At 34.3% G+C, this 12,923-nt stretch overlaps 1 protein-coding gene across 1 annotated transcript; it reads left to right on the top strand.

The window, feature by feature from the left end:
* The first annotated feature begins 306 nt into the window (after window positions 1–306).
* LOC142180109 (uncharacterized) lies at window positions 307–744 on the top strand. Its single transcript, XM_075251037.1, has one exon. The coding sequence runs from the start codon at window positions 307–309 to the stop codon at window positions 742–744; it is 438 nt and encodes a 145-aa protein (XP_075107138.1).
* The last annotated feature ends 12,179 nt before the right edge of the window (window positions 745–12,923 follow it).

The raw sequence follows: 12,923 nt of genomic DNA, 5'->3' as shown, positions 1-12,923 counted from the left end.
CACAAGAGCATATCATAACTTTTACTATGCTTGTAAGGGAAATGATTTGGCCCCACATGAGATTGAATATGTCATGTTGAAAACATTTGGCGAAACCCTAACAAAGGGTGCTCTAACATGGTACTCTCTTTTATTTGATCATTCAATTGCCTTTCTTGAAATTCTTGCAGATTCCTTATTAAAGAACCACATGGTTGGAGTAGCAGGGCTTTGCAGGAGAAAGAACCATCGAGGTCCTGAGATACAGCATATCCCCGGTTGTTAGATTACAACTTCAATATTAGTTTGGTAGAATTGGTTTCAGCTATGAGAAACATCAAGGAAACAAGATTTATGAAACCAATTTGGTCAGATCCTGGTCAAAGGGATCCCGGTATATGGTGTGAATTCCACGGAACGCACGGCTGCATGACTGGGGACTGCCAGCATCTTCATGAAGAGGTTGCAGCATTGTTGAATAATGGTCATCTTAGAGAATTTCTGAGTGACTGGACCAAGAACAATTATGCGAGGAATCGAGATGCTACGGAACCAGCCAAACCGCCCGCAGGGTCACCCTGTTTAACAATAAACATAATTTTTGGTGCAGTTAAAGTAAATGGGGTGATGTTTTCGGCAGCAAAGAAGACAAAGATATCACTAACTCATGGAAAGAGAGATCGAGAAAAATCAGGAGATGATGGAATTACCTTCACGGAAGAAGACGCTGATGGCCTTATTTTATCGCACAATGACGCTCTGTAATATCGCTTAATGTTTTGAATTTTAAAATTAAACGTATGTTGGTTGAGCTAGGTAGTTTAGCCAATATCATCCAGTTAAGGGTTTTGGAACAAGCAAAGTTAACCGAAAACATAGTTTCGAAAATAATGCTTCTAGCCAACCTAATGAGTGTAACAACTCGAGGGGAGATTTTACTACCCATACATATCGAAGGTGTAATGAAGACCACTTTGTTCGAGGTGGTGGATGGTGATATGGGATACATTATGTTCCTTGGTAGGCCATGGATACATGAAATGAAGGTCGTGCTATCGACTTATCATCAATTGCTAAAGTTCCCTACACCAGATGGGATAAAGAAGATAAGAGGTGATCAACCTGCTGCGAGGAAAATGAATGCAGTCACATTATCCAGCAGCAAAGTGGAAGAATGAGCAAAGAGCAAATACAGGAACCGATGTCTACTACCGTTCCATATCTGGTAGAAGGTATAGCAAAAGAGGAGACATCAGATCATTATTAGGTTCCTAGATCCTTTCAGGTAGTAGAAGAAGCAGATGCCACAAATTTGGCCGCAGAGGAGCTGGAACAAATTGTTTTGTTCACAGAATTCCTTGATAAAAAGGTTTGCCTGGGAATGTGATTGATTCCCGAACTCATGCTTAAAATTATTGAATTTTTAAAATCTAACTTTAATTGCTTCGCATGGTCTCGTTCTGATATGATAGGTATTCCACTAGATGTGGTTGTCCACAAGTTAAGTTTGGACCCTAATTTCCTGTCAGTGAAGCAAAAGAAACGGCCAATAGCAAAAGTCAGGAACATGTTTGTTAAAGAGGAGGTAACCGAGTTGCTAAATATAGGTTCAATTCCTGAAGTGAATTATCCTAATTTGTTAGCTAACGCAATGTTTGTTCCTAAAAAGAATAATAAGTTTAGAATTTGTATAGATTATAAAGATTCAAATAAGGCATGACTTATAGATTCTTCCTCGTTGCCAAATATTTACCAAATGATCAATGCTACGGTCGAGCATGAATTGATGAGTTTTCTGAAGCGTATTTCGGGTATAATAAAATTAGGATGCACCCGGAGGATCAAGAAAAACCTCATTCATCACAAAATTTGGCACTTATTGCTATAATATGATGCCTTTTGCGCTTAAGAATGTCGGATCCACTTACAAACGCTCGTTAATAAGATGTTTGAACATCAAATTGGTAAAACTATGGAAGTAAATATTGATGACATGTTGGTTAAGTCTCTTATTGTAGGAAGTCATTTGACTCATTTACAACAGATGTCTGATATTTTGAGAAAATACAATATGAAGCTCAACCCTGAAAAATACGCTTTTGGATTTGGGTCCGGGAAGTTTCTTTTCTTCTTGGTTTCTCAAGGAGGAATTGAAGTGAATCCCGAAAAGATTAAGGCCATAGAAGATATCTATGGCCAACTGACAACTGTAAAGGAGGTGCAAAGGTTGACTGGCAGGTTGGCAATCCTTAGCAGATTCATATCGAAGTCATCGGAAAAATGTCATTATCTCTTTTCACTTTTGAAAAAGAAGAATGATTTTTGGTGGACTCCGGAATGCCAGCAAGCGTTAAGACCTAAAAAGGTACTTGTCCATTCCTCTGCTAATGTCACAAAAGGAGGATGAACAATTATTAATTTATTTAGCAGTTTTGGAAGTTGCGGTGAGTGAAGGCCTGGTCCGAGGAAAAGAAGGTACGTAATTTCTTGTTTATTATATTACTAAGATACTATCGGGAGTGGAGACACGTTATCCTCAACTAGAAAAATTGGCTTTAGCTCTCGTGTCGCCTCTCGAAAGCTTAGACCTTACTTTCAATGTCAGCCAATAGCCGTTGTGACGACTTTTCCCTTGAGGAATGTCCTTCATAAGCCTGAATTATCGGGTCGATTGGCTGGATGAGCAGTGAAAATTAGTGAATTTGATATAGTATATAAACCTTGGACTGCTATTAAGTCATAAATTTTTGCCTACTTTGTGGCTGATATTAGTCCGGGAATGATGCCTTTAGCTGCTAAAAAGGTATTTCTGGTATCGAGAAATATTTCTGAAGTTTGGACCTTATTTATGGATGGAGCTTCCAACGTAAAAGGGTCTGGTCTTGGGATAGTACTAATTACTCCTTCCGAAGAAACTCTGAGATGGGCTATTAGAACTATTTCTTAGACTAAGAATGAAGTCGAGTATTAAGCTCTGGTTGCAGGACTCCAATTAGCCTAGGGACTAGGCTCCGAGGTAATTGAAATAAAGTGCATCTCCAACTAGTAGTGAACTAGATATACGAAATCTCTGACACAAAAGAAGAGTGTATGCAGCAATATTTGAATAAAGTTTAAGTTTTACTTTCCCGGTTCAGGGAGTGGTTGGTAATTCACATCCCAAGGAAAGAGGACGTGGAGACAAATGCATTGGCCAATCTAGGGTCATCCACAAAAATGAAAGGAGTTGATTCTGGTGCAGTTTTTTAGCTGTTACATTCAGTCCTGAACGTGGATGGGTATTGCAAAGTTAACTCGACCAACATAATCTAGGATTGGAGAAACGAGTTTATAGAATATTTAAGGCATGGTAAATTTCCTGAAGATTCTAAAGCCTCTCGGGCGCTACGAACTAAAGTTGATTATTATCACCTTGTTGATGTTCAACTACACCAAAGATATTTTCAAGGACCATAGGCTCGATATTTAGGAAAATCAAAAGCTGATTGTCTGATGAGAGAATTTCATGAAGGGGTTTGTAGAAATTATTTCGAGGCGGACTCATTTGTCCTTAAATTGATAAGGCCTGGTACTATTTTCCCCGGATGGAATAAGACGCGAAGGAATTTGTAAAAAAATGTGATAAGTTTCAGCTTCATGCGCAATTAGTGCATCAGCCGGCAGAGCTTCTGTATTCAGTGGTGTCACCGTGGCCATTCATAAAATGAGAGATGGACATAGGAGGTCCTTTGCCTCAAGGGCCTAGGCGGGTAAACTTTCTTTTAGTTTTAACAGATTATTTCACTAAATGGGTTGAACCGTGTGCTTTAAAAAAGATTGGAGAGCGAGAAGTGATTGATTTCATTTGGTATCATATCATTTTCCATTTTAGAGTACCAAAAGGAATTGCTCGTGACAATCGGCCACAATTATAGGATCCAAAGTCACAAAGTTTCTGGAAGGATTGAAGATCAAAAGGATCACATCTTCCCCATATCATCCAAGTTCTAACGGTAAAGCAGAGTGAACAACAATCTGGTAATTCAAAACCTCAAAAAGATATTAGAGAATGCTAAAGGCAATTGGCTAGAATAGTTACCGGGAGTGTATGGGAATATCAACAACAGGGAAGTCAAGTATAGGAGAAACACCCTTTTCCCTTGTGCATGGCGTGGAAGCTTTTATTCTGGTGGAGATTGGGAAACCGACTATAAGGTGTTCCTGGGCAAACGAGGAGGAGAATAATGAAGCAATGTTGATTAAGCTGGATTTGCTTGAAGAACGTCGAAATTTAGCATATGTGAGGATGCTGGCACAAAAGTAAAGGATGGAAAGGTAGCATAATTGCAAAGAAAATCTTAGATATTTCAAAGTCGGAGATTTGATTTTGCATAAAATGACTCAAAGTGTCGGAAAGTTAATACTAGAAAGCTAGGTCCAACATGGGAAGGAGCTTACCGGATTTCAGCTGTAACCGGTAACAGTTCATATCAGTTGAAAAATCAAGATGGAGTAAAATTACCAAGCATATGGAATATGACTCACCTCATAAGGTATTACTGTTGAAGATTCTTAATGTTACTGAAAGTATGTATTGCACTCTTTTTCTCGTCATCCAGTTTTTGTCCGAATTAGGTTTTTCTAGCAAGGTTTTTAATGAGGCAACAACATAAAGCATACTACAAAGAAGGATCATCGACAACACTAAGAACTCCAGTGTTAAAATTCTCATACTTAGCATCCGAACACTGGTTGTATATCAGAGCACTAAAAGTGTCATTAAGACCGAGGACTATTACAATCAGAAGTTGTATCTTGTCAGGATCGGGGACTGCATTATCAGCCACGTAGAAATAAGTAATACAACTTTACTTACAAGAGAGTCTTGCTGCATCTTTTGGAGATGAAAGCTATTTCATATCCGGTTCAATATATTCATCCTTATCCTTATCTTCTTCCTTAGCTTCCTCCTCAGTTTTCGAGGACTCATAACAAGTGCTCGAGGAGCTTGAAGCAATGGGTCGAGCAGGAATGTTATCGAAGGCGATTGTCTCCAATTTAAAACCCCCAACACCAGGTGTCACGACCCACAATCTCAACTTCTCGTGACGGTGCCTAAGACACTTACTGGGCAAGCCGACAATCACGTAACAACTAAGAATTTAAGTTAAAACATGATTTAGTAAGCTCAACAACCAAAATTCTCATAAATATCTGATAAAACAATTGTAACTCTACTACAACCATCCCAAAATCTGGTGTCAACGAGTACATGAGCACTACAACATCTCGACATAAAACAAACTTTAGTACAACTGTCTAAATAATAGAACAGTACTGGGGAAAACAAAAGGAAGGAGAATCAAGGTCTGCGGGCAACATAGAAACTACCTCAAAGTTTCCGAGCAGGTACTAGCACCAATCTAGCAATCACCGCATCCAGATGTACCTGGATTTGCGCACGAAGTATAGAGTGTAGTATGAGTACAACCGACCCAATGTACTCAATGAGCATCGTAGCTAACCTTGACGAGGTAAAATAAGCACAAATTATAAATGATGCTAGGTATAACCTGTATAATTTCATCACTTTAACAAGTATAGAGCAGTAATGAAATCAAGTTATAAAGCACAGGAAGGAGCATAGGGGGGGTGGGTGTGTGTGTGTGTGTACAGGTTCTCAGATACGCTGCTCAGTCAGTTTCCAGCATATAGAGATGATATGCAGTTAAATCAAGTAAATAATTACGGAAATTGCAAGTAAAAATGAAATACAACTTCAAAATAACACTAGCCATACTTTCCTCAACCTTTCCATATCGATACCAAATCACTGATCAGTTTTCTCAATATCCACGTATACACCATCAAGAGAGAAACATGAGAGGGTGACCCTATAGGGATGGATCTGTATCCATACGCAAGCACGGTCAATTCAATGTGCTACCAGTCCGGCGTGGTCACAAGCTCAAAATCATAATCTGTCCGGCGTGGTCACAAGCATAACAGTACAAATCTGCCCAGCGTGGTCACAGGAATAACAACAAAATCTGCCTGGCATGGTCACAGGCATCCAGTCCAATCATATCGCACAGAAGCAAATAAACAAGAATACATGTACGTGATGAATAAATAATAAATCGTATGCTCATGGACTGGTATAAATAACATGCTAAAATGTAGGCATGTGCAAAGTGAGCTAACATAGCTCAAATCACAGAATGGCATTTATCAAGTTCATCCAGGTATTAAACCTCTATGTATTCTCAAATATGGCTCAAATAGGTCACAACAATGTAACAAATATGCGAAGCATCATAACTTAAAGCTTAATAGTCAATTCTAGGTTTATCATACCCTAAACACAACTCGAGCATGGATAAATATCCCCGGTTTCAGCACGTAGGCTCAAACCCCACACATATGCGCACCCAGAGCACGTAGCTATCACAAAGAATTCAGGCAACTAGTTCCTCAACCAAGTTTAGATAAGATACTTACCTCAAGCAAGCCAAATTACTGCCTTAACAAGCCATTCCCACGCGTATCAACCTCCGAAAAGCTCGAATCTAGCCAACATAACTTAATACTATCAATAAAAGCTATAGAAATTGATTCGAAATGATAAAGCTAATATCTTTAACCAAAATCAAAAAGTCGACCCAAAATGTCAACCCCGAGCCCGCACCTCGAAACCCAACAAATTTTAAAAATTCCGAACACCCATTCAATTATGAGTCCAACCATATCAAAATCATCTAATTCCAACCACAAATCGCCCCGCAAATCCTCAAAATTCACTCTCCAATAACATAGTCCAAAAATCCCCAAATAGGTGGATTAATTAATGGTTATTCCATATTTATGGACAAAAATAATTGAAAGGCACTTACCTTTTCAATTTAGGTGGAAACCTCTCCAAATTTCGCGTCAACTTCTGATGGACATACGCTAGCATTTACTTTGAGCACGTGGGTAATCACCAAGATGGCTGCAAAATAAAACAATATATGTGTCATGTGTTTCCCCTTTTTTATTTTTGGAGTATAATATTATTGGAAGTATCATAAGAACGAATTGAAATCTCTATCAATTTTCATGTATTATGAAGTACTTTTTGATTTTGAAACATATTTTCTTCTCACTAATTGGATAAAATTAAGATTCACCTTAAATTCTTTTATTTTTACGTTTCCTTTTCTTAAAATTTGAACAGTAGTGTTTAGGGACCTAAAAGAAAGAACATTTTAGATAAAATAGGATAATAGAAAAGATTGATATACAACAGAAAATTTATTTGGACTAATGTAGTGGAGAAAAAAATACAAAGTGTTGTTGTACGTACCACAAACGTAAGCTATGAGGGAAAAAATGTTACAAAATGATGCCTTAACCTTTCCCATTGAAGATGTCTGGTGCATAAAGCAGTGTTTTTCCTAAGGTTTTTATAAAAGAATTCAAAGGATTGTGGTACCTAAGGTAGATTTTATAATATGCAGCTTCTTTAATATGATAAAAACTGTTAGGAAAGTAATTTTAGCTCGTAATCACATTGGATCTTTTCATTTTGACATATATTACCAAGTTACTACACTATGACCAATTAAATCACGGAAAGAATATCATTGAAACTTATGGTATGCTCAAAATTATATTATCGCGGTCCAGTTAAATGGATCAGATGGAATAGTAGTGCCTTGAAATTATATTGAATAACTACGGGTTTTTTCATGACTACTCGGGTTTAATAAAATGTTTACCCGCTTGCACCCATTTAAAAAATTCATACCTTTTAAAATTATATTGCATATGTCATGTATGTCGTATACATTTATATTTTGTATACTATGTAAAAGTAATTAAATTGCATTAAGGTATACAACATATGAATTATATATCACGAATGTATACATACCTATTGGGTATTTATAAATATTTTTTTATCTGAATAAGTATGGGTGTAATATTTTATAAAATGGGCATTTCAACGTAATCTATATTATTATAAAAGCATGAATACAATGTCGGTTTATCAAAATAATCTTAAAATATCTATTTTATATTGAATAAAATTGTAGCAACCAAATTTTTGCCTAATAGCTAGACTTTGAGTTCAACTAAGATTTCTATTTAACGTTTGTAACCGAGACCACTAAAAGAATCTTGGTTTGAATAGCCCTGCGATTGGTTTGATTACAATCTGTATTTACTTCCATATGCGGTATTCCTTCGAATAAGGAAAATCGATCGTAAGGTAAACATTTTTTTTAAAACTAATACTGAGGTTTCCAAAGTAAATTGTGAAATGAATATGAATCATGAATGAGTTGGCGAAAAACCTAGGAAACATAGTTGAACAAAACGAATTAAGCTAATGGATTATTTTCATATTTAGAGGTAGGTCTTACACATAGGACAAAAACATACATACTTTGGTGTATGTATCTTAAACTTAAAAGTATACTACTAATTAATATATTGGAGTGTGCTTCCTCTATTTTTGTGTGCTTCATCTAACATATATGTAAAGTGATTTCTTGCTACTTTCAGGAAGTTTTTTTTTATATACAATTTTCAAACTTTTAGCTTTTATTCCAAAGTTTGATTTTGCTAAAGACTCTATGTTGATAAGATAAGAAAATTCAGTAGGTTGACAAGAAGTTATTAATACTTTCTTTAATTGTTCTTATTGTTCTTTTCTTCTGAATTCAAAGTTCAATTTTGCTATAGAGTCTATGTTCACGGGAAAAATAATTTACTTTGACAAAAGTTGGTAAAGGGGAAACCAATATCCATTACCAAGTATTGTGTTTTCCCCCTTCATAACACGTTTGTAGTTTCCTTCTTTGGTTTGTTCTGTTGACCTTTTTTATATACTGGGTCATGTTATAAAACCATTAGAATTATCAAGTGATAGTTTATACAATTTTTGATGTAAAAATTACAATTCCTATTCAAATTACAACTTTTAAAGCAAAACCCTTTTGGGAACAAAATAACTTTTTGGGGAAGGGCATAACCGTAATAACCTATTTTTTGGTCGACAATACATTTTATGTTAAACTTTTTAAATATTTAATATTTTAAAATTAATAAAATTTTGTCTATTAAATTCTTATTAATAATATGTATGAAGGTTTAATAAAATTAATTTCATAAGAATCTTTCGTATTGGTAATACATTACCACTCCATAATGTCCAATACCAAAAGAAATAAAATTAATGTTAAATGGACTGCATAAAGCATTAAAATTGAGAAAAAATATCTCCACAATAATATATTTTTATATTATATTCGAATTGTTTTCCTACTCAAATAATATTTTATTTATTATTAAATTTTGGATAATATTAAAAAATATACCCAATTGTCTTAAAACAACTAAGAAAATATTTAAGAATATACATGTATGAGAAAGAAAAAGAAAAATGGTTGGTAACAGTCAATACCACTAATGATTCTGGAAACATAAAGATGTAAAATTGGAATGTTTGATCGATCTTTTTACTACTTTGAAAATAAAATTTATGGTGGATAAAATTATAATTACAATTACATATTCAAAACAAGAGATTAACTAATATAAAGAATTTGAATCAACATAAAATAAATTAATTTTTATGTTAAAATTAAATAATTAATATTTTAATTAATTATTTAGTAAGAGAATCCAATTCAATTATTTTTTAAATTCATCATATGAGTAAAATTATTTTTCAAGTTAAAAAAAAGTCTTAGGGTACATAAATTTATTCCATAAAAAGAGCGTTAGAGATTAAAAATATTAAAACACAAAGTAAAAAAGGGTTAGTATAGTATTAAAAATCAAAACGTTATACAAGTATCTGAGAAAGCACAATCAGAGCTAAATCCTGAACAAGAACAAGCTTTCAAGACTATATTATAAACAGAAGACTGTGGTATTGCAGGATTATTCTTTATAGATGTCTCCGACGGAATCAAAATAATATTCATATATCATACATTACTTGCAAATGTTAGATCAAGAGGCATGATACTATTAGCAATAATAACAAGTGGTGTACCAACAACGATTTTATTATGAGGTAGTACAACTCACTTAGATTTGATATACCTCTTCAAACAACTGAAATAATCATCATAAATATATGAAAGCAGAGCAAATGTGTTAAATTTATAAGGAAAGCAAAATTGATAATATGGAATGAACCGCTTATGACTAAGCGTCAAACGATCGAAACAATTGACCAGAATATTTAGAGATACATTGGATATCAATGAACCACTTGGTGAAAAAGTAATGGTTTGGGAGGTGATTTCTGTCAAGTACTAACAGTAGTTCCAAAATCGACGAAAGGAGAGACTATAAAAGCTAGCTTGCCAAAATTATACGTATGGCCTCAAATAGAAATAATTCAACTAACAAGAAATATAAAAGTAAGAACATGTCCAATATTCAGTGACTTCTTACTTCGCGTCGGAAACGAAGAAGAGCATCCAATAAAAGATGATTTCGTTCTTCCAGAACACTTGGTTATCAACCCCAATTGTAATAGTAGTGCATTTAGTAAGGGAAATATTTCCATTATTAGATTAAAATATAATTTGTGCAAATTACATGATAGAAATTAAAGAGCTATTTTATCTAGCAGAAATAAAAATGTTGATCAACTAAATAAAATGTTGAGTGCTAAGTTTCATGGTAAAAGCAATTTGTTTTTCAGTTTTGATGCAGCAAAAAATGATACCAACCATTACTACTAAGAAGAACTCTTTAATACTTTAATATCAAATGGTCTTCTACCATACATGTTTGTTTGTCAAGTTCATTATTTCTTACATATGTTAGTTTCACTGTATATACAATAGACTAAGATAAAATTGATCTTCAATTGCATATAGATTAATTTTGAAGAAACATTTACCTCGCTGCTACTGAAAAATTTAGATCCGCCGAATAGCTTATTTAATAGCACACAGATGAAATATATAGAAGTTTTGATAATAACGTCATACATACAGAAATTATGATACTGGTCAATGTACTTCTAAATATGTGTTTATCCCCAAATTCAACTTTCGTCTTCTGAAACTAAAGAATATCCTTTTAAATTTTGTAAAAATAATTTTCAGTATGTTTATGTTTTGCAATTATAATAAATAAACACACAAGGAGAAACATCCTAAATATTAAATAATTTTTACCGCAATATGTTTTATTACAGGAACAACTATATATTGCACTTTCAAGAGGGATATCAATATCGACAACAAGAGTGATGATTATGGCAGATCAACTAAAGAATTAAAAGGAAACATACACAAAAAAATCGTCTACAAAGAAGTGTTCGTTAAGATACCATCACATTAAATACTTTCAAACTGTAATACATAATTATCTAACTAATATGACTAAATTTATCATTTGTGTAACTTCTGATGATGTCCTTTCATTTTGAATTCACGTACTATGCTGATGTAATAATATTTTTCGGCATTTAGGTGATTGTTGTATAATTATACATAAATTTCTCTCAATAATTAAATTTTGTTGTTCATTCATATAAATAAATGTTTAAACCATCACGTGTCATTATTAACGTACAACGCATGTTCATAGATACTAGTTTTCTTAATTGCCTGGAAGATCAATTTTTAAAATAAGCATTTAACTTTTTTATTAGTAAGAAATTTGAACTATATCCCAAATTCAAGATATATTATGCAAATGAATAATATATGCTAATATAATTCGATTAATTATTTAAATTCAATTAAATGGATTTGAGTAAAAATCCAATTTTATTGGAAAGGTCTATTTAATGGAGATTCAGATGATGGGCCACACGACTCTCTTCCAAAACAATATATAAGGGTCCTCCATAAGCCAAAAAAAACAATAAATAGTCATAAGAAGAATGAGAGAGCTCTACATGTCCTCCATAAGCCAAAAAAAAACAATAAATAGTCGTAAGAAGAATGAGAGAGCTCTACATGCTACGTTCAAGCATTTTTTGTACAAATTTCAAATGTTCAAAGATCAAGCGCAAAGACAAATCAACTATCAAGGAATTCGATATCACAATTATGTATTCATGGCATTGATTCAAAATTACGATTCGTGATAGTCACCAAACTATTCATGATCAACAAATCAAATTCAGACACATATTCAAGACCAAGTTTCATGTCCTTATATTAAAATTCATCAAACTCATGAACAATCGATCAAACTCTTACCAATAGTTGAAGAGAAAAATAATAGGTGTAACGACCTGATCGGTCATTTTGAGTTTTAGCGTTCCATTCAGTAGTTTGAGACTTGAAGTATCTTAATATGGTGTATTATAACTTGCGTGTATCGTTGGTTTTGGTTTTCGAGTGGTTCAGATTTGATTTGGAAGAATGATTCTCATTTTAGAAGTTTTAAGTTGGAAGAGTTGACCAAATTTGACTTTTGCGTATTTGATCTTGGATCGGAGTTTTGACGGCTTCTTTAGGTCCGGATGGTAATTTTTCAACTTAGGCGTATGCCCGCAAATTCTCAAATTTCACTCTCCAATAACATAGTCCAAAAATTCCCAAATTCTAACTTAGATTCATGAGAAATAGGTGAATTAATTAATGGGTATTCCATATTTATGGACAAAAGTGATTGAAAGTCACTTACCTCTTCAATTCAGGTGGAAACCTCTCCAAAATTCGTCCTAGTCCGAACTTCAAAATCCCAAAAATGAGAAAAATAACTAAGCCCTTTGAATTTTAAAACACTGCTAGACATCTCGCTTCTGCGGACCAAATAAGCACACCTGCGCTTCCGCTTTTGCGGAAAGAACGTCGCATATGCGAACCCCACTAAGGATTCCGACCAGCCGCGTTTGCAGCCCAAGTGACACACCTGCGGGACCGCTTCTGCGATCCCTCGCCCCCAACCAGCGCATCCGCACCTGCGGATCCCCTCACGCATCTGCAACCAAGGCC

This window comes from Nicotiana tabacum, chromosome 4, assembly GCF_000715075.1.
Source record: "Nicotiana tabacum cultivar K326 chromosome 4, ASM71507v2, whole genome shotgun sequence".
Lineage (NCBI taxonomy): Eukaryota > Viridiplantae > Streptophyta > Magnoliopsida > Solanales > Solanaceae > Nicotiana > Nicotiana tabacum.
The sequence above is the reverse complement of the archived record's forward strand: the minus strand, read 5'-3'. Positions and strand labels throughout refer to the sequence as shown.